The sequence below is a fragment of the Mobula hypostoma genome, chromosome 9 (assembly GCF_963921235.1).
Source record: "Mobula hypostoma chromosome 9, sMobHyp1.1, whole genome shotgun sequence".
Taxonomy (NCBI): Eukaryota; Metazoa; Chordata; class Chondrichthyes; order Myliobatiformes; family Myliobatidae; genus Mobula; species Mobula hypostoma.
The window spans coordinates 35756310-35780070 of record NC_086105.1 but is presented as its reverse complement, the minus strand read 5'-3'; the positions used below and the strand labels follow the sequence as shown (position 1 = coordinate 35780070).

The window sequence follows — 23761 nt, the reverse complement described above, 5'->3', positions numbered from 1 at the left end:
GCAATAGAGCTGCAGAACTTCCATTATAGTAAGCTGTAACAACTTTAATGGGCTGATTGCCCAACCTAAGAACTGGTAAATTTTGGTAAGTTTGTGCAACATTAACCAGACCTGGGAGTTAATTTTATTTTTGTGTTACACCATGGAATCGGCCCTTCCCAACCCTTCAAGTCACACCACCCCATCAAGCCCACTACCCTGATTAACCCTAACCTAATCACGGGACAATTTACAATGAGCAATTAACCTAATTAGAATGAGAGGCTGTTGACCATCCTGCACTCGTGAGTCCTGAGCAGATCCGCTGGCTTTCAACCAAAAGATTCTCCACAATATAAAAGATTCCATGGCATTTTACACATGGTAATACACATAAATTTGAACTGTTTAATCATACAGAGAAAGATTGTGAAGGTTTGATGGAATTTATTGTAACAGAGATGGCTTATCAGGAGGGCTATAACTGATGAACCAATCAAGAGTTAAACAAAGTTAAGTCTAGAATTTCAGGAAATGGGTCCAAAGTTACCGAAGTGTAACGCTCAGCTATATTGGCTCGTATATGCAGTAACATAAAAGAAGAAATCCCTTACAAAAGTTTTTTTCTTTTATCATTTGTGGGATGAAAATACGGGGTAGTTGTAACAGGCTGAAGTCAGACCACCAGGTACTGACTGCTTGTGCAAATGATCTTGACCACATGAGTTTTAAACTTCCCTTCTATAAATTTCAGCAGGTTCCCTCTTCCCTCCCTTTTGAGGGTGCAACTGACAATTCTGTAAGCTCCCCTCATTGTGGATTTTTTTGTCAATAGGAATCTGCCTCAAACGTAAAAGTGACTGAAAAAAAAACATTTGCTCTATTAGCTTTTAGGGAACAGTGAAGTTGAATAAAGTGCATCTCACCTACACAATTTGAACCATCCATGGAAAGATGATAGCCTCGGCCACAGTTTACAGCATTGTGCTGACAGCTATATGAACCGATGCTATTGATGCAGATGTAACCAGGATTGCATGGCGAGGGAAAATTATTACATTCATTGACATCTGGAAAGGAAAATGGTACTATTTAATAATAGCAGAGCCAGCACGATTGCACATTTACTGCAACTCATTACAATAAGAGAAAGAGGGCAGAATATACTTTTGACAATGTACTACCCAGAAGATGATCTTTGACAGCTTGCTGATACTTCCAGCCCATTCTTTAAACGGAGTTTATGTTAAAAATGCACCCTTCAAGCTAAAATGATACAAATTCTGCGCAAAAAAAATCTGCCAAACGAGTAACTTCATAGATTTAGTCCACATTTTAAAAAATAATTATGTAAACATGAACATCACTCAAGTCCTTTACATTGGTGGTCTCTGAAATTAGAAAGACACATTGATCTGAATTTCCCTGAGTGGGGCGCACTACCATTATTTACCATCTACATTTCTCATTCCTCCAAACATGCCTTCAACAGATCCAGAATAGCCCCAGAGCTGAGATACAAGGTCATTATCAGTGGGAGACCCTCCAAGGTCATGGCTGAGATATATGAGTTAGCCGGAACAAGACCCACTCAAGATCTTCCTCAACTCCACCTTTGGTATCTGGCAGTGTTTTCTAATTTATGAGCCTCAGTGTTACCTAGAAACATCTAAAAACCATAAAACATGAAATAAAATAACTATTACAAAGACTCTATTAGCTAAAACACATGATTAGAATTATTGGACAAAATACTAATGGAATGAAGTTTACCTATTCATTCTTAGAGTCGTACAGATGTTGTTGAGATGAATGGGCTCACGAAAGGACAGTGTAGGAGTAGCTTCCCAGATGAGGAATCTGAGCAAGCTGCTGCTCGATCTCCATGATGAACTCAACGATAGAATGCAGCCAGCAAAACATCAATGCATCTCATCAGCCAGTAAGTGAGAAAAGCAGGTTTAAGTCTGTGATTCCCTAAACCTATTGAAACATATACTGTACTGACAAATGCCAGCAGGTGCAGAACTGGTGAATAACAAAAAAAAAAATCCAAGCCAATTATCTTCAAAATGCTCGTCATGACAGCAGCAAGTGCCCGAGGCTTTGAGGCAGTGGTCAAAATTCTCTAACACCAGAATTCACATTTTCTGCCTGTAATTAGTATTGGGCATCACTCTCAATCAAACCCAATTTTTTCGACAACTTGAAAATTTGTCTACATTTCATTGACTTCTTCCATGTTATACAGTGACCAACAGCTTTATTGATGTTGATCATTCCAAACAATATTAGATGGAGTACTTGGATAATCATTTTTTCTTCGGTATGCTGGTATTGCATTTAAAACAAAATGTTTCTATTCCAAATGAATCATGTCTGTGCAATATCTAATCTTTCCTTGTGTGTTTCTCATGAAATGTGTGTAAATTATGTTATAAGATTATACTAGTATGCAGATAGTTCTATCGTAGGTGCCCATTATCAATATTTGATTCTCAGGTGAAATTGGCTTCTTTGATTCCCAGGTGAAATTGGCTTCTTTGATTCATTTTGATTCTTACACCTAATACACTGTGGCCTGAGTGAATTGCACTTTGGCATTAAATTAAGGGCTAGGTTATATTTTGAAAATTGTTGTTGACTGGAAATGGTATGGAGTTTGCCTAAGCTCACTTCAGCCAGGCTGCCCAGCATAGATTTTCATCCCAAAAATTGTTTCCCGACCCTAACACCATAATGATAATTAAATCTGGTGATTTTCTGGCTTCAGCTGGTGCATCTTAAAAAACAATATCTCTGCTCATTACATAAACACTTCTGGTCTACCAGAAGTCTTGTTGCAGCTACCAGAGATGAGGCTTTAGTTTATAAGTCCAAGGTTTGCTGGGAACTGAGTTAATGAGAGTGTTGACAATAGTGTGTAAATCACCAGCAGTTTGTGGTTAGGAAGTTTTACAACATGATTGAAATTACCACAAATCACTGGATGACATTAGACTCGCTGTCAACCTCCTCACCACTTTCAAGAACTTGCCGCACAGAAACATTTGTGCTGTTAATTCATTGCTAGTTCTTAACAATGCCAGAACACCTTCATGTTGAGATTTATGTTAGACTGTAAGGCACAAGGCAGAGGAGCAGAACCAGGCCACCCAGCACATCAAGCCTGCTCCACCATTGTTTATTTATTTTCCTTCTCACACCCCACCTAGCCTTGGACGCCCTTACTAATCAAGAACCTATGCTTTAACTATACGCAATGACTTGGCCTCCACAATGAATTCCACAGACTCACTACCTTTTGGCTAAAGAAATTCCTCCTCATCTTTGTTCAAAAGGGATAATTTCTATTCTGTGGCTGTTTATGGGGCTCAGCCTAATGGAACCTCAAAAAGAATTATTGGTCCGAAACGTCAACTGTATTTCTTCCTATAGAAGCTGCCTGACCTATTGCATTCACCAGCAACTTTTATGTGAGTTGTAAAGAATTATTGGAACATGCTTTGATTCAATATTGTAAATAATAGGACTAGTTCACTTTCCTATTCATTCTTTTCCTCCCTACTAAAATAGTTCTATTCTCTCTTTATCCTTGCCATAACCAATTTGATGGTTTACCCCTGTTGTTACTCTTTTCTTTCTCTACCTTTCAAGCTCTTGGTTAAGGAAACTGATGGTTGCTCTTGTCATTCACCTAAGTTCTAGATTTTTTTAAATATGCTAACATACTTCCAGCACAAAAACAGGATGTGATGGGAAAAACTAGTGATAGGCTACCTTTTACCAACTAATTCTAAGTCACAGTTTCATTTAAATTTGTAAAAGAAAACTTGCATCTATTGATGGTTCCACAAGAAAAAGCACACCAGGATTTGAAATCAATATGGTATAATGTGCTCTGTCTGAAATCAAAGCTGCAAAGCACTGATACTTATTGCTGAGGAGCAGGGAAGCAACCATTTTAGTTTCTTGTGATCAAATGAAAGCATAGCGCCTTCTCCCCAGTGGTGTACTACCTGATCTGATTAATGCAGGTTTATTAATCTTAGCTGCAGGATAGCGAGAAGATTCATTAATCCCAGCATAGATTGTTGCAGGGAAAAAGCTCTGCAGAAAGCTAACCCCATCCATTCCCACAACTCTTCAGGCAATTCTGACATCTGCAATGCTTGTTGATTATTGTCAGGAAGGTATCCAACTGATTTTTAACAAATTTCTCTTTTACTGATATGTGTGTCATCTGTTTGCCTACTGGCGGTGAATTAATGAGTTAGTTCATCACTGGTTCAGATGCCGTCTGATGGATTAGCAGCGAGTCCTTTTCAGCATCCTGCACACTTCCCTTCTGTTGTTGACTCAGCAGTGGTACTGAATTGTTCGCTAACCCGTCTGTACAGAGGGACCTTCAAGCTTTCTGTTGCATTTTGTTTATCTCTTTTACTTAATAAGCAGTTGCCCTCTGCCAAAATCATTCATTCCCATCATGGGGAGCAGGCAACATGAAAGCTTTAGCCGACAGCTGACGTAAAGCAGGGTATAATATGTAGCATAGATACATTAATCATCTGTGTTGTATGAATGTCGATATGTGCAGCTGGTTAATCAGTGCTGCCTTGCTGCTTGGCCCAGAGAAAGTCGGAGCACTGTCCTATAGCGTCACCTTCTGTTTCGAAAGGGCCTCACAGCCAATGGATTTGTTGACAGTACACATTGCAATGGAAGAAAAAGAAATGTGTTCTTTTTTATGTGGAGAACGGCCTAAATAGTTGTAATATGTCATTTCCTGCCTCTAGTGTCCTTTTATCTAAGTTGGTCCCTTGGAGTGTAAAGGGAAAGTGGGGAAGAGGAGAGGTGGTGGAGTGCTGGGGTGGGTTCTGCTCATACTGTCCTTAAAATCAAGTGGACTGAATGTTTTGGTCATGATCCTGAAGGATATAATGTGACATAAGATAAGCTCACTGGGTTCCTCAGTGTTCGTTACCTTGGGCAGGGATCAATCTGATGTTCTTCTCTCTGAGGGAACTTTAAACCGTGTGAATGGACTTATATCTGCAAAAATTGACAGTGCACCAAATCTGAATCAAACCTAAAATTTAAGGCTTTAAACAGAGCACCTAAAGCTGTGCTCGCGATGACCCTTGGGAGCTTTGGATTTGCTGCCAACTTGTTCAATTGCTCAAAGAACAATAGCGTTGCCTTGGAGATTTTAACTCTAGGTGTAGTTTTCCCAAATTTCATGAAACTTCCCAGTGGAACTAAGGTGACATGACAGCAGCAGTGAATGGGGTTTGATAGCCCCTCTGATGCTTTCCTGGATGATTAGATAGAAAGCTTAAAAGAGATGTGCTGATACTTGCTTTAGAAAAAAAAAGCAGAATTTTTTTGCCATTTTGCTATTAATTTGTCATGGCCTCATCACAAGGAGGATAACAAAGAATGCTGAGGACAACAGTAGATAACAATAAGTACTAGATAACAGCAGAAAGCCGCACTGCAACTGGCTGCAACTGAACCAGCAGTGGCAGAGCTTCCTGAACATATGAACTTCATTTTCCAAGGAGCCTTGGCGTGTCATTAAGGGTAATGATGATCTTTCAATGACTGTCCTTAAATTATACAACTCAGCCCCCTACCAGATACATGTGCAGGATCTCACAGGTAGCTGCACTTAAATGAATCAGACAGGTGACAAAGCTAGGCAATGACATCAAATCCTCCACCATTGATACTGAACAAAATAAGCATGCAATTGCTCTGGGCTCGCATGGGTGGAGGGTTTAACAAATTTTCTGCTTCTCCTCATTCCTGGATTACACAGTAGTGCTAATTATTTGTAAAGATTTCCCATTCATTAATGCCCATGTGTCTGAAACCATAACAACAACTTTGTGCACGAGGGCATAAAATTCTGGGTAATTGCCACAATTACAGGAGAATGCTCAGGTGGGGGAAATCACCGTCTTAAAATAAATGCAATTAATGTGTAGATATGAAGTCCATAACATGAAGGATGAATGAGTAATCCCCTTCTAAAATGATAACATTTATTTTTATATTTCCACACACCCTAGATTTGTTGGCAGCAGGCTCCTTCAATTTATTCAGATTTTCATGCAGACTTAGGAATTTGTTCTTTACTGATGCTGATATTCCAAATGAAATGTCTTTGGCGGTGCCTTTGACATTCCTAAAACATTTTAGTGGCTTGACCTATTTGCAAAGCCAAGATCCCAAGATTGTGATGTGGTGCTCCCCACTGTACCGTGCAGCACCAAAGACTGGAGACACAAGGCGGGGATAAAGCAGCCTCTTTGGAAGTGGAGACATAACAGGAGGAGGAAGAGGAAATTAGTGATGATGCAGCTATTGTCAGAGGATGCTCATAAACCTTCATTACGGTGTAATTCAATTGCATCCAATGGTTCACTCATTAGACCTAATACCTTTAATCTCCTCACAGTTCCAACCCAACAACCTTACACCTCATCTCCACTCAGGCAAACAGTTTGGCTAGGTATATTGACACCCACTGCCTTGATGCTTTATGTCAGTATGTCATATTATCTTTCCAATGTGAGGAAGTCATTTGGCAGCCATTGAGCATAAATACTCAAATTAACAAAGCAGTGTTAACAAACATAAACAATCTGAATGGCAAAATATGAGGTCTTGTTATAACTGTTGCTACGTACTTTTCATCCTCCTGAAGTGCGACATGGAATGGACCTTAGTGGACTCACCAGACACCACACAGAGAGGCAGGCAGCTCTGATCCCAACTCTGGGGGCTGAGTAGCCTTAGATGGCATTGTCCATGTTTTTTCATCTTTTAAGTGTGTCCTGATGCACCTGTGCAGACCCAACCACCAAGACACTGGACAACATGTGAAATCCTGACTGAGCAGGTAAGAAATGGAAATGCTTTGATCAAATCTCACTTCTGTGTCCAAGTCACCATTTTTCCTTGCATGACCTTTCACACTCTCCTCTAGTGCGCTTTCCCTCAAGTTAGTGGGGCGCTAAATGACCAAGGGTAGATTGTCTGCCATCTCATTAAAGGTGACATTCATAGACAACCTTGTCTGTACTCTTTTGCAGATGTTCCCTCTGTTCTCTTTACTCAACCTGTCAGCAATTTAAAACACTCTTGTCTTCTTATTTTTCCATTTTGATTAAGGGTTCTTAACTAAAATGTTTATCTGTTTTCTCATCACTGAACTGATTCTCTTGTTGAGTGCTTTCAGCATTCTCTATGTTCTAGATTTCCAACATCTGCAGTTATTATCTGTATCTGAGTTATATATGAACATAGATACCTGACACTGACAACTAACTGTACTGTCATTGCACAAGTTAGTTAATGCCTTCCACAGTTGACTATCTCTGAGTCAAATTCAATGAAATCACAGCTGATCTGTAAATGAAATGCTATTTCCCCACAACTTCTTAAAACTTTGATTAACATAACACAATCAAACTTACATTTAAAGTTAACAATAGACCTAGTAGCATCATACGAATTTGCAGAAGAGTTCTAAACTTTTACCAATCCTTGTAGGTATAAGATTTTCATAACTACATTATTTTTAGATAATTCCTAGATTCCTCAGCAGTCATGAATTTCGTGAAAGAACATTAATTAAGAGTCTGCATGTTATTTAAACAATTTCATATTGCTGACGTTTAAGTGAAGAGAAAAGCTATCTCTGAGTTAACATGCTCCAGAGAATACCAGGCAGTAAGAAATATGTTACTGCTTCATACCTATGCAGCTTCCCAGAGCATCCTGCAGAAATCCAGGTCCACACTGCATATTCGGCCGGCAGCGGAATGATCCTTTTGTGTTCTGGCAGATGAAATTGAGCCCGCAATTGTGAATTCCAAGCTCACACTCGTTGATATCTATCAGATTCCGAATAAAGATCAAATTATTCAGCAGCTAGGATAAAAAAAAGTCAAATTTAATTAAACAGGAAGCTGAAAGAATAAATTGTGCAACTTGCTTAATGATGGACAGCCAAGGGCAGGGGTAATATTTAATGTAATGATTCCAACAATCTCACAGCAGTGCCATTCTGAGCAAGTGTTGAGTCCAACCAAAGTTGCCATCAGTTGTGCTGCTCTGATGAGGAGTAGCTCTATTTATTGTCACAACCAGCCAAGCATTTGCAGATGTCTGTGGGAGTAAATTAGATGGCCCCAGATACAAATATAAAGCTTGTGATAATCCATGTGCTTTACCTCTGATGCAAATAACGCTCTATTTTCAACTGCCTAATCACTCTTGTGATTATGGTATTCAGCTGGTGTGAACTTCACAGTTCATTAACAGGAAGACCGGCTACCCACACTGCATCTGGTGAAGGAGACTTACATAGTGGCTGCAGTAGGTGCTGGTAGACATTGTGAAACTCACTCTAGCCTAGGAGAATTTCAATATGCCACAACATAAGGTAAAAAATGGGCTCCATGGTTGTCTGACACTACATTTGGCTGGAGTTTCAGCCTGTTTCAGCAGAGGATCAGGAGGACTGCAAACATAAAAAACAAAAGCAGTGGAAGTAAACAGTATAAGGGTCAAAGGGAAAATTCAAGACCTGAGTGTCAGGATGGAGTATTGCATGTTTACTGAGTTCCCAGGTATAGGCAAGGTCAGTAAAGTCATTTTGAAATCCATAACCAATGCACCATCACCCCTGAACTCTGGACACTAAAACACAACCCCAGCTACCAACAATCTCTGTTAGTCAGGGCTTGTGCTTTCACAAACACGAGAAAGTCTGCAGATGCTAGAAATCCGATGTAACACACACATAATACTACTGGAGGAACTCAGCAGGCCAGGCAGCATCTAGGGAAAAGAGTAAACAGTCGGCATTTCGAGCCGAGACCCTTCATCAGGACTCATATGATATATATGCCTTACTAGAAATTCACACAATTAACTCTGTTGCAAGTCACACTCAAATATCTCAACTTGAACACATAATCAGCTAATCAAACAAATGCATTTCATCCAAACATTTTCAGTGACACCGTATCTCCCAGGAAAAGGTGATCTTTCAACCACAAGTTGCCATGATGCAGATATGTCACTTTAAATGGAAATACCATCTGTTCAAGTCTGCCTTTTCACTCTCCATTTCCCCCTTTCCCAGACTCTTTCTAAACTTAATGTACAAGAGCTAGATGGCATAATTGTGCACCTCTTATTCTTCCCTCCTCCCATCACCAATGCCACATCATTTCACCTTTTTCCTGCAACCAAGCCAGGCGTTGGTAAAAGAGCAGAAAGAGAAAATTAAGATAAAAATACATCATTTAACTTTACACCCACTCAAATAATAACCCAGCATTTAGTTGAAAGGTTAACTTGAGGAAGGCAAGAAAGATGCTTCCTCAGGGCCTGTGCAATCTTGTGCATCAGCAGTGACATGGTGTTGTGCACACCCAAGGCCCAAAGTCCTGGGCACAGGCCTTTCCCGTATGAGTTTGCCTCTATCGCCCAACTCATGTAAGAACTCAGTTGAGCTACAGAGTGCATGAGGGGGGCATAGAGATATTCAGGGGAAGAAGGATCACTGGAGTGGAGCACATTCACTTCTGTTTATTACATACCCTTGCATTCATTGTTTTCAGTCAATTCATATCCTGTGCCACAGCTTATCTCACGCAGGCACTGATATGACCCGATACTATTGATGCAGCGCTCTCCTGTTTGGCATTGATGAATCAGCAACAAACATTCATTGATATCTGTAATCAATAACAAGTAACTTGTCAGGATTTTAGTCTCTGCTGTACTCATTCTGAAGTTGTGTTGATAGACGCAAAAAGTTGTCACTTTACCTTGCCTACATTGCTAACTTTTATAACTGAGTTATGGTGTTGGATGTTTTCTGGAGAGGATCACACACAAACCTGTTCTAACGTATATTTCATGCAAATACAAACTTTCTAACTGGAGAACAAAAGACGGCATATTACTATGTATGCCAAATTGTAGAGCTCCCCTGTACTCCAACCAACAGCAAATGCAGAGAGCAAATCTTCCTTTTATATACCTTTCTGTAATCTGTTAGACCATTGGAGAGGTCCAAGGTTCCTCGAAAGGAATTATATTCTCACTCCTCTTAGATGCATATATACAAATAAGCATTTAACTAAATAATTTAAGTAAAAGAACTTGAACATGGATTAAATGCTTTGTATATTCTGAGATGCTACAGAATTATTTATTTTTTGAAGTGCAGACATTATTTATATGTGAGTAAAAGTTGGACAGTAAAATCCCACAATGATAGCTGGAAATCACTGCAGTGGCCTCAATAGACACATTGGTACCTTTCTTAACTGGCATTTAAAGATTATCGCTAAAGGGGGCAGCATTTCAGTAGACCTGTGATTTGTGCCTGACTCTATCCAAACACAAATATTGTTGGCAATGACTACAGTACCAGGAATTTTGGGATACATTTCATTTGATGAACTTAGCAAGAACATTAGCTAGGGTACAGGAGTATCTTTGGCAACTTTACCAAAGCTGGCATCCTAAAATGAAATGCTAATCTCAATATCTTTCTGAGACTTGAATTTTCAGCATTTTGACAGAATGACAAGCATCACTAGCAAGAAGCCTATTTGTGCAAATTACTGTTTCATTGCTGCTGATTTTGAATTATACAAAATGTTAAGAGATTCGCAATTATCTCCCTTTGTTTTTTGGTCTGCATAGTATATTTAATGTGCTGCAAACCTCCAGAATGTTAACATACACTTTTTTTCCTCATGTAGAGAAATATCTAAGAATTTGTATCACATATTAAATTGTCATAATCCTCACTGAAAGGAACATTTGCTCACAATTTGTGGTCAGCTATAAAAGAAACATTGTTCATTGCGTACTTACAAAAGTACCATACAGATATCAACAAAATTTAAAAACCTTTCTATTTTCCTCTATTTTCTTAATGGATTTGCATGAACAGTAATTCCCATAAAGAAATACAGCAGGCTTTCTTTATGAGAACATATTTTAATTTGACATTGTGCTAAATAATGATTGGAAGGTTCTTGTTAAATTAAGGTAGGTACAAAAATATAAGGATTTTTAGAAAACTGTTTTAATATTTCTTCTATTTTGAAATAGTTAAAGGAATTAAAACACAAGTACAAAAATATTAAGTGGATAAACACTGAATCCCTGGCAGGAAACTGAGATTTCTAAATTAAATTGCCTGTGTAACAATGCCAAAGTTGATGTCTGATTCATGGAATCATGATGGAGAAATTATCCTCATCTTTCACTCAGTAATATGGTACTGTAGCAATGACCTTTGTTCGGTAATTGTACTTCTTAAAAATAAACTAATTATGGATGAAAGTTTGACTTTGTGCTTTTGCTTAGGAGTAGCAAAATAAAATTATGCTTTCCAAGGAACTTGCACGTGCATAAGACCAAAGGAAGGCAGATCTTCAGGGTCCTCCAGCAAACCTTCTGGGAAATGAATGTAGTGGTCTGTCTCCCATCCCTGCCAATCCCACCAGCAGTGATCACAATCATCTGTTCTTTGTCTGTCCCACAAAAGCAGTAAGGCAGTTTGTAAACCAGCCACATGCTCAGCTTTTGTAATCATTATTGCTGACCCACAGTTAAGATCTTGCCCATGTAGCAATGCTCCAGTTTTCAATATGAAGAATGTGCCATTGAATGAATAAACAAGATGATATAATGCTCTCCATAACATGTTCACGTACATATTGGAGGCCAATGCATTAATTACACCTTCTTATGTATGATACCACTCAAGTGTGAATAATGAGATCAGTATGAGGTGTATAAATCAAGTCTTCACCTACCTTCTGTAGTGATAATGTCACAGAGATTAGTTCCTTACACAAAAAATTGTGTTATTGAACTATTATAAAACTGTGTTACTGAACTATTGTAAAATTGAATATGGATTGCGTAGAGAGGGACAGATAGTCACTTTTTAAGTGTCTTGAGTTCATTTATTAACTACAAAGATTATACCATCAAAACAGATAGAACTATAAAACCAAATAGAAACTGAGACACAATAACTGGCAGATTTTCATTATTATTGTCTGAAAACCAGACAAGTGTGATATATTTGACTTTTTATACAACAAGATATTTATTATATTTTGGCCTTTAGTTTCTGAGTACTACTTGCAATCTTTCTGATGAGTACAATTTGTTGATCTTTTTGGGAAAGATTGTAATTGGCAAAAGTCTAAAGACAATACCTTCACAAGTTCGCTGGTCATCATTCAGCTTGTAGCCAACGTAGCAGGAACAGTTAACACTTGTCCCTGTATCAGTGCAACGCTGCTGACAGGGCCCTCCTCCTATGAGAAAGGTAATGAAATCAGGAAAATTGCTAATAATGCAGCAGACCTTCTTCATATCACACTTGCCTTTGTTGATTCTATGCATTTGGCAGTGTAACCTGACTTCAGCTTCCCCAAAGCTTTTCTGTCAATCAGTAACTTGACTGATGATTTTAGATTTAATCTGTAAATACTGGTTCAGAAATACTCTTGAGCTGCATAATTTAAAATGACAATATGTAGCATTATTTTTACTTTGGCCTCATTAACCTTTATTGAATATTTTAAATGACATTTTTTCTTGATCCATGATACAAATCACCAAATATATTTTTCACTATTACCTTCTTGAATTTAATTTCTGCATCAAATGAACACCAAGCAATCGTCTCTGAAGTCTGCCTCATATATAAATAGGCTTGCGAAACCTGTATTTACCAACACTATAATTATATTGCTGTAATAGTTGCTAATTATATTAAATTCCCTAAATAATACTAATGTTAGTTTCTAGACTTATAGGAATGATTCTTAAAGGAACAAAGAAAGTCTCATAATTATGCTCCATGCATAACTAATCTACAATCCTTGTCTAAAAGTATGGCTCAGACAGTCACATTGGCAGCCCGATCTCTTTAAAGCTCCCCAAAGCACAGGGCAGTGGTTAATTTGCCCTAGCAGATTTTGTTCACTAACAATACGTTGGCAGGAATTCGGGGGGTGTACAAAGTTGAAAATTCAAAGAGAAACAAGAAAAGATGCTGTAAGGAAATGGGGAAAATTGAAAGCTAAAAATGAACTGGCCTACCCATTAAAAAAAAAGCTCTTTCTTGTATATTGTCCTCAATATTGTGCTTGAAAATATGGAATTCAGGTCTTAGAAGGTTTTACACTTGATAATAGGTTGAAATGGAACCAGCAAAAAATACTCATAAAAACACAACTAAGTTTTCTGAGGTAGTTTCAACAACATAGTAATATAGAATTTAAAAAATGGAATTGATCTGAAGAATATTATTTGTAAAGAACAAAAGATGGAATGAAAGACGTAGCTGGCTACTGATCAGATTTATAAGATCTAAAGAAAGTACATTACATCATGAAGAAAATTATGTAAGAGTACTGCAATTGCCCAAAACTTGCCATTAGATGTCAGTAAATACCACTGCAAAGTTTTAAGGACGAGAAATTCAGAAATTAAGGCATATTCACAAATATTGCAGCAGATAACACGTAGACGCTAAAGGTGTTTGAGATTTCTCACGCTTCTAGCAAGGAGCTTTATTTAGATATATCCACAGAAGCTCCTTCATTCATACATAGGACAAAAAGGGGAGAACTTGAGATGGTTGAGACTCCATTAATTGGGCTTTATTCCGAGAGATCTAAACGCAGTTCACTAGGAGACCCGTGTGTACGTCTGTTTCATATTCTAGGTTTTTACTTCCTTCTTATTTTGTTGCCCTAGTAAGAGGCATTTAATCTTCACTGGTTCCTGAATGCAGGCTTGCAGTAATCGGGCATCTGATTTAGTATGCTGTCTTCTAGAGCACATCTTATAGTTTGAAACTGTAAGCATGCAAAACTAATAAGCATGCAAGATTCTCTCTGAGTAAAGCAGTAATAACCAAATAATAAGAAGCACAATTCACAAATGAGGTGCACAAAGTAATAAAGGCTGTAAAAGGTAGTTCAGATTTGCAGAGAGGGTGGTAAAGAAAAATCATCTTCTAAATTCACCAATACTAGTTAACTTCAGTAGAATTGAAACTCCACTTCTGTTTGATTGATTAATATTTAAAATTAATTTTAGTTATTCAAGAATGGTTATCATTAATGATCATCAATAAAAATTATTATTATTTAATGCATCAGCCCTACCTAAGTTTTTTATTTTTATGGCATCTTTAATGGAAATCTAGAGAGTAAATATCACAGTTCACAATGTTTCCACACTGACTCTATTCGCAAGGACTACAACAACACAACTTAAACTAAAGCAAAGCATGGTTGAGAACAATGGATGTTAGAAGTTGTTGTCCAGTAAGTTCCATAATTACATTTATTATTTTCATAGATATTAATAATAATGCAAAACTGTTGTTTACATCCTCTTTGCTAGAACAATTAATTTCTTGCCCTGCTTTGTTTTCATAGCTGTGCACTATTAATTTCAAATATTTATTCAATTTTCCTTTAGAAGATACATTAATCTATTTTGAAATCATCCCCTCTGGCAATACATTCCATCCTTCATGTATCTTTTATATAAAGAAACCTATCATTACTTCTCTTTGGTCTTAATGATAATTTTATGAAATTTCCAATGAAAAGGAAGATTGGGTACAATGTGCAATGAGTTCCCATCTGCCAAAATCCCAAACATAAGTGAATGTTGTCCTCTTTGAATAAATAATCATTTCCTCATTCTGCCTTTCTCTGTTTAAGTACAATGCTGACTTTGATGATGTCAACATGTTCTTTCTTGTGTTTCCCATGGTCTATATTCATTCCTGGTGATGGAGTAGACATAGTAATTAAATATGCCAGGTTTTATATATAGGAAGGTGGAAAATGGATCTCTTGAAGATATATATCGGTGAGCCCATCCCTTTTCTAAGGTGCTGGTTAACTTACCTTCTACTTCCATAAGACCTAGGAGCTGAATTAGGCCTTTAGCCCATCATGTCTGCTCTGCAATTCAATCATGGCTGATTTACTTTCCCTTTCAACCCCATTCTCCTTCCTTCTCCTCGTAACCTTTGACACATTTACTTATTAAGAACCTATTAACTTCCACTTTAAATATATTTCCAGATCTCCCAAAGTTTCAGATTTTGTATCTCTTCCAGCAACTCTTGTAAGTCATAAAATTAAGGGTATTAAGAAGCAAGAGCAAATGCATAGATTTCCTTTTAACAAATAATGAAATGGTTCTCTTCTGCTTCCCTTTACGTCACCCATTTCACGGAATATAATTAAATGCTGACTCCTGGTTTTACGTGTCCAAATTATAATTTATTGAAAACTGTATTGTTCCCCTACATGATGTATTATAGTGTCGCGGGTTTGCGAAAGAAAAGAGAAGTGTTCACTTCATCTGTTGTTAAGTGAAGGTAATTTGATTAAAAGGCAATTTCTATACCTCTACATCGGTCATTCAGGAATGGATCCTCCAGTTCTGCTGGTAACTTTCTGATTTCATGATCTGGAAAAGAAAGATATAAATGAACATCTTTTGCTGGAAAGCATTCCACATCTCAAAGATGATCTGGTTATAGAGAGGCTTGCAATCAGGTTGATATTTCTCCAGCTTGTAATATTGCCTGGCATGAGATTCTGAAAAATAAATTATCAATTCACTTGCAACTATAAAAAATATTAGGGCAGATATTTTACTGTGACACAGAGCTTATACTGGGACTTAACCATGTTCCTCTGTCTGGGCCCCTTGTTCAGAGCTGTCACAGACAATGGCAGAGGTATCTTTTACCCTACTGCTGGAGCTGCCTGCTGCCATTGTGCATATGGAATCAAATGAATGGCACAAACTTTTACACACCTCTCAGCTTCTTCTGACCTGCCCAGTTCTTCCTACACTCACCCCAGCTCCCCACCACCCTGTTTTTTCCCCTCCTCCATGCACTCCATCTGCTCAACACCACAATAACAACCTCTGAGTAAGACAAAGGAGCTGATTATTGACTTCAGGACGAGGAGATCAGATGTCCATAAGCCATTCTTCATCGGAGGATCAGAGGTTGAGTGGGCCGGTAACTTTAAATTCTGTATTATCATGTCAGAGGACCTACCTTGGGCCCAGCAATTAAGTGCAATTATGAAGAAAGCACGGCAGTGTCTCTACTCCTTTAGGAGTTTGCAAAGGTTTGGCATGACATCTAAAACTTTGACAAACTTCTATAGATGTATGGTGGAGAGTATATTGACTGGCTGCATCACAGCCTGGTGTGGAAACACCAATACCCTTGAATGGAAAATCCTGCAAATAGTAGTGGATACAGTCAGTCCATTACCAGTAAAACCCTCCCCACTGTTGAGTACAGTTACACTGAGCATTGTCGCAGGAAAGCAGCATCCATCATCAGGCACCCCACCACCAAAGTCATGCTCCCTTCTCGCTGCTGCTATCAGCAAGAAGCTACAGGACCCTCAGGACTCACACCAACAGGTTCAGGAACAGTTATTAACCCTTAACCATCAGGCTCTTGAACCAAAGGGGGTAACTACACTCAACTTAACTTGTCTCATCATTGAACTGTTCCCACAATCTATGACTCACTTTCAAGGGGTCATGTTCTTTATATGTACCGGTTTTTTTTTCTCTTTTGTATTTGCAGAGTTTGTTGTCTTTTGCAGTCTGGTTGAATGCCAAAGTTGGTGCGGTCTTTTGTTGATTTTATTATGGTTTAATTGAGTATGCTCACTGGAAATGAATCTCAGGGTTGCATATGGTGACATACTGTGTTTATATATGTATACTTTGATTATAAATTTACTAACTAACCCACATACTCCTCACACCAGTTTCCCTCCTCCATTGTTCTCATCTGCCTTCCCAACTTCCCTCACTTGAGTCCATGCTCCATACTTTCTTTTCCTGTTGAATTCCTTCACCTTCAGCGTTTCGTTGCTTCCACTTATCACCTCCCAGCTTTTGGTGGGTTTTTTTTCCATTCTCTTCTCCATCTGCCCATCACCTGAATCCACTGTTTGCTTGCAAGTTCTTGTTCCACCTCTTCATTCTATACTGGCTTTCTGCCCTCTGTTTAGATGTAGGGTCTAGACCTGTAACATTGACTGTCGACTTCCATTCATAGATGCCACTTGACCTGTTGAGTTCCCCCAGAATCTGCAGTCCCTTGTTCAAAATGAATCTGCAATTCATTGTTCAAAACAATTGGTAGTTTGCAAAATATACTTTCAGTTTTGCGCTTGATCTTAACAAAATTGTGAGGCTAGCAGTCCAAGGTTTAAATTCTCAATTAGGTTCTACATGCCACAGTGAGGATTATTTGATGTAGTTAACTGAAAAGCCTTGCTGAATTTTTTGGTTCAAGGTTACCACAGATCCCGTGTAAAATTAGCTGTGGCGTTTGATACCCACTGACAGAAAATCTCTGTCCAAAGGTTTTTTGGATGCATTTTATTTTCTGTTGACTGCAAAATCCAATTAAATATTGGTCTTTAAATGTTCTTAAACTGGAACAGGATTTTAATTCTTTATATATTCTATAGTACTTTTGTATTTGTTCTTTATGTGGGCCATCTGCTTTTCCAGTTTCAGACTCCAAGGTGTGTGATAGAAAGCCAAAGAGTGCTCTGTGTCATTATACATCTGAGCTCCTTATATCAAAACAAGAAAAACTCACTGATGACAATTTTAGAACTTTAATTTGCACACGTTTAATTCACTGATCATTACTTAGAGAAAACAAACAGACAACAAGACTCCTTTTTCAATAGATGCGCTGTCTGGGAATTTCTGTCTGGAGACTGTTAAGGTCAGCCCTTGGCAATTGTCAAATAATTGTGTTACCAGATGGCAAAGGTGGAGTGTGGTCCTCGCCTGCCCTTCCGGCTGGGGCTTAGAGGAGATCCAACAGAAGGCAATGAACAATTTGTAAAAAAAAGTTTACCTCCACCAGAAGATAAGCAAATCATTCTGTAGCGCAGAAAATGGTACCCTTGAGTCTGACTCTGGGAACAGTCATTTATTATCAGTACAATAGACTTAGCGATTGTATCTGTTGTTAACAAGATATCATTCCATGGTATGTAGACAGATACAGTGGAGCCCATAATTAGCATTTCACTGTTTTTTTCAATCACAAGTCTACTAGTTGAGGTTTAAAAAGCAGTCTGCAAATTAGAATGAGTGAATTCATTTTTAAAAAGGTGTTCATAATTATTTTGATGGCGTATAGATTGCTTTTTAGTTTATTGATTAATTAATAAATTTACAAACTAATCAATAAACCAAAAAAGCTCAGCCTTTTCTCCTTGGAGCGACAGAGGATGAGAGATGACCTGATAGAGATGATGAGAGGCATTGATCGTGTGGACAGTCCAGGGCTTTTTCCCAGGGCTGAAATGGTCGCCACAAGAGGACACAGGTTTAAGGTGCTAGGGAGTAGGTACACAGGAGATGTTGGGGTAAGTTTTTTACTCAGAGAGTGCTGAGTGCGTGGAATGGGCTGCTGGCAACAGTGGTGGAGGCGAATACGATAGGGTCTTTTAAGAGACTTTTGGATAGGTACATGGAGCTTAGTAAAATAGAGGGCTATGGGGAAGTCTAGTAATTCCTAAGGTAGGGACACGTTCGGCACAACTTCGTGAGCTGAAGGGCCTGTATTGTGCTGTAGGTTTTCTATGTTTCTAATGTATTTGGACTTGCAGGTGGTGCTTAACGTCAAATGATTCATGGGAGATGCCTGTGTCTGATCAGTAATTGCTGTTACAGGGAAATGCAGCAATACATTGGGCTAATGAAATAAATTAATTTGGGCCTAACTTAATGGAAGAATATGTTCATTGTTATCAAGAGCACTCCCAGCTCTTCTTGAAAAAATGCCCTTGGATCTCTGTGGCCATTTAATAATGGTAATAGTCAAACTACAGCCTCATTTAACACTTCTCAAAGCTCAAAAAGGCAGTCCAGAATACATTCATTTCCTAAGGTGTGGTTCAGAATATTGAACATCATACCATAAACAATAACGTTACAAGCAAAGAAGAAGCTCAAAAGTACCCAGGATCTTCTTGCAGACCCTGCGTTTAAGCTTAACAGTTAATATTTTGACTTCAAGCAAGAACACACAAGAAAAAAAGTGCAAGAGTATTCAGTATCTATGATGGCCTCAATCTGTCTTCAGTACTAGTTTCCCACAACCTTCAATCTTTCAAATATTTATACTTCTCCACCCCAAATATATTTAATGATCTGCTTTTCGGGGGGGGGGGGATGGGCAGAGAATTCCCAAGATTCACTACCCTCTGAGAGAAGATATTTCTACACTTATTAGTTTTAAATAAGAGACAGGAGAGATTCTGAAGATGCTGGAGATTTTCAGCAACACGCAGAAAATGCTAAAGGAACTCATCAGGTCAGGCAGCATCTATGGAAGGAAATGAACAGTTGACGTTTTGGGCGAGACCCCTCAACAGGACTGGACTTTTTAAAAAAAGGTTAGAGGCTGTGGATGGGAGATCTCCAGAGGTGATGAGGCTCTGGTTGTGTGTACCTGAGATTAAATTCACTGTTGTCTGGTTGTTGATGGCTGGAGTGCCAGTGGTTTCTTGATTTCCTACACAGCATGCTCTGAAAACTTGTCCACACTGGTATCCCAGAGCTTCATTTGCTTCACAACTGTGTCCTTTGATTTTAGCTTCTTTGCCAAGAAGACAGCATTGACAGCATTCCTGTAAAAGTACAAATAACAACATATACATTCTCTTTCTTTAACTATTAGTTCATGAAGGAAGGATAGAGTGTGATTGGGCATAAAATTAAAATCCAACACACTCACAGCCAATTTGAGCTAGGGACAAGATTTTCCACAAGAAAAATTAATGGTGGTAATTAGTGAATTCATTTAAAAGTGTGTGTTAAATAGGCAGATCTTACTATGTTCTATTCATTCATTGCCTGATTTAACCCACAAAATCTTTTAACATATGGACCACATTTCCTAATTGCTTCCTCATGTTATCCATGATAAAACAGCCCAATGCTGAAATCCTTTTTGGGAAGCAGACCAGCAAGTATTAGCAGCTCACTAGTCTTGGAACCCAAGGCCCAGAATTGTGCATGGATCGTTAGTCTAAGCAGATAAGTGTGAACTACTTTCTTTGTCACTGATTTTATATAGCAAGGAAAAAATATGCATTACCTTACCAGTGTTGCAATGTCCTGTGACAGTGTTAAACGCGGTGCATACTTGATTTTCTCTGGCCGCATTTATACCATTTTTACAGTGGATCTCCTTCAGCTTTATTTGACAACATTGCTCCCATGCTATTCTGCAAAATGTAATTTGAGAAGTTTCAATATTCTTACAAAACAGGATACAGAGGTAGAAGTCAGCCAAGTTTCGGAAGTATTTTGTGGCTTCATTAACGAGGCACGTTAAGGATTGATCAATGCCACATGTTACACTATATAAGGGAAAGACTGCTAAAACCAAAATGAAATTTAACCATAATTGCATTGTACTAAATGAGAACTTTCAGAACAAAAATAATGAGAAGATAAGAAATAGAACTATCAGATTAAAGAAAGAAAAACAGAAAACTAACGAATTGTGGGAAAACCCATGGAAATAAATGATTGTGTTCTAATCTTTCAGCTGGCTTCAAACAGTATCGTTCTGCTTCCAGTCTATGGGGTATTGGTTGTCCTGTGTCCAACCTTGTGCCACTGAAACTGTGCAGATAGTTCTGGGAAATCAATGAAGAATATCCAAGATGACAGAGCCTTCAGTATTCTCTATCCATGTTTAGTGTGCATAATGGGAGTACTAATCTCTCCCAATCGAACACTGGCTTGCTTACTCCCAATAAACACACACAATCATCTAGCTGATAGTTTTCTGACCCTAGAACCCATGGACCATCCCTCCAAGCCGTAAGAGACAATCAGTATGACTCACTGAGAATTGTCATTACTTCAATTCAAACTCTGCCAACCATAGCTACTCCTACCCTGCCCAGTTTTGTTGGGATGTGGGATCCCATCGATTTCAGTGGGGATTCTACATAAGTCAAAGGGAAAGGTAATGATTTTTTTTTATGATTAACTTCAGATTATTGTTTTCAATGGCTTTTAACTAACTTTTTAAAAACTTTTTTTGCATTATTAACTTAAGTAGAGACATTCAGAAGCCATCAAAGTAATTTCACAACTGAAAAAACTCCTTTATCAGTTTTGCCTACTGTGAAAATCTGAAGAAGCCCTCTGGAGAAAGTTCCCTTTTATTATGTCACCTGCAGCCTGGTCATAGTTCCATGTAGCTGGAATTCAAGGTGCAGTGAATTGTTTGGATAGGCCTTTCAAATCTTACCTAAGTGTAGGGTGCATCAAGTTCATAAGCAGCAGACCCATTTCAAAAAGGTCCAGCCCAACATAAGCTGTCTGTTCATTAGATCTGGGCTTTTAAAGATTGTGTAAAATGAACAGTAGTGTAGTGGTTAGCACGGCGTGATTACAGCTCGGGAATCAGATTTGGAGTTCAATTCTGGCGTCCTCTATAAGCAAGTTTGTACGTTCCTGCCGATGTGTGTATGAGGTTTTCCTTTGGGTGCTCCAGTTTCCTCCCAAAGACATACAGGTTAGTAGGTTAATTGGTCGTTGTAAATTGTCCTGTGATTAGGCTGGGGTTAAATCAGTTCATTGCTGGGAGGCACAGTTCAGTGGGCCAGAAGAGCCTGTCTGTGCTGTATCTCTAAGTAAGTTGTAAATAATGTGGTGCTCTATCTTTCTGGATTTGTTTGAATCAATGTAAATCATTAGTTGCTATTGTAAAAATCTACGCTCATGTCCACTTCATCAGCTTGCTACTGTATGCATAAAAGTACATGGCATTATCAACCATTCACACTTAACACCTAGCCAGCATCATTTCCAATTATGCAAATTACAGGGTGGGTAATTTGTTTACTACTTGTAAAACTCTGAAATCACCTTTCATTCTTCTGAACTCCAGCAAAAATTGGACAATATTACTTAAACAACAGGAATTCTGCAGATGCTGGAAATTCAAGCAACACACATCAAAGTTGCAGGTGAACGCAGCAGGCCAGGCAGCATCTCTAGGAAGAGGTACAGTCGACGTTTCAGGCCGAGACCCTTCGTCAGGACTAACAATATTACTTAACCTCTTTTTGTAGTTCAGTCTCCTCATTCCAGAAATCAACATATTAAGCAACACACACAAAATGCTAGAGGAACAGTAGGTCAGGCAGCATCTATGGAAATAAATAAACAGTCAACATTTCGGGCCAAGAGCATCCTTCAGGACTGAAAAGGAAGGGGTAAGACACCGGAATCTACATAGTAATCTATATTTCATCATCTCCAGACAATTATTCAAAGACCTAGAAGAACTACAGTTGTAAATCCACTAGGAACCTTTTTCAATAGCAGCAAGACTTCTATTCCAGCCATCCTAATTATCTGATGAATCTGTTTGTTAATATTTTGCATTTTATGGAAGCTGTAGATGTAGCATCACAAATCAAGAAAGGGAAAAAAGAAGGAAACTACGACTGGCTGGCCTAACATTTATCATTGAGTAGATACAAGAAACTGTTACTCAGCAAGTCGTAACAGAAAATAGAGTCAACTTCATTTCATGAAGGGGAAATTGTGTTTCACCAATTTGTAAGACAGAGCATGTAACAAGGAGGCTGAGGGGTATCCATATAGAGGTTTATAAAATTAAAAAAGGAGAAATACAAGATACATTGTCAGATTTTTTTCCTAAGGCAAAGGAATCAAAAACTAGAGAGCACAGATTTAAGCTGAGAGGGGAGAAATTTAAAGGAGATAAAATGGTTATGCCTTTCATGCAGAGGCTGGTTGTTATTTGGAATGAAAAGGAGATGGTGGATGTAGATACAATTACAACATTTAAAGGCACTTGGACAAGTACTTGGATAGGAAAGGCATAGAGGGACATGAGCCTAAAGCAGACAATGGGAGTGGCTGAGATAGGCATAAACGAGTTGGGCTGAATGTGCTCAATCTTGTGCTATATGATTCTTTAATTCAATGGGAAGTCAGTGGATATAGTAAATTTAGATTTCCAAAAGGGATTTAATAAACTGTCCCATTTAATATTACCTCATAAAACATGATCCCAATGCCTCACGCAAAATATTTTCTTTATTTGTTTTTCAGGATATGGGGTTGCTGACAATACCATCATTTATTGCCGCATTTAATTTCCTTTGGAACATCGATGGTGAACCAACTTCCTGAAGCACTGCAGTTCTTCAAGAATGCAGTCCAGTGATGGTAAAGGACTGCAGATATAGGACGTTGTGTAACTTGGAGTGGTACCTTCAGCGGTAATCTTCCAATACACATGTAGCCACTAGTGAGGCTTGGTTGTAGGAGGGGCAGGACGACAGCTCAATATTCTGGGTTTCCGTTGTCTTAGATGTGATAGGGCGGGAGGAATTAAAAGGGGAGTGGTGGTGTTACGAATCAGGGAAAATTTCACAGCAGTGCTCAGTTAGGGCAGACTGGAGAACTTGTCTGGTGAGACTTTATGGGTGGAACAGAGGAATAAGAATGGTATGAGCATGTTAATGGGGCTATACTATAGACCACCCAACAGTCCGTTGGATTTAAAGGAACAGATTTGTAGAGGGATTGCAGACTGTTGTGACATATTGACTGGCAA

At 38.5% G+C, this 23761-nt stretch overlaps 1 protein-coding gene across 3 annotated transcripts in view; it reads right to left on the bottom strand.

Annotated features, from left to right (window-relative positions):
* fbln1 (fibulin 1) overlaps nt 1–23761 on the bottom strand; it is a 100311-nt gene that overhangs the window by 58902 nt on the left and 17648 nt on the right. For 2 of the 3 annotated variants that reach the window (XM_063058060.1, XM_063058059.1), the window contains exons 3-9: nt 20246–20375; nt 19598–19775; nt 15481–15543; nt 12252–12353; nt 9600–9737; nt 7746–7883; nt 906–1049 (exon numbers count right to left, since the gene is read on the bottom strand). In XM_063058060.1, coding sequence (XP_062914130.1) covers nt 906–1049; nt 7746–7883; nt 9600–9737; nt 12252–12353; nt 15481–15543; nt 19598–19775; nt 20246–20375 — 893 coding nt within the window. The remainder of the gene's footprint in view (nt 1–905; nt 1050–7745; nt 7884–9599; nt 9738–12251; nt 12354–15480; nt 15544–19597; nt 19776–20245; nt 20376–23761) is intronic. The other variant, XM_063058061.1, reaches the window with a different exon arrangement.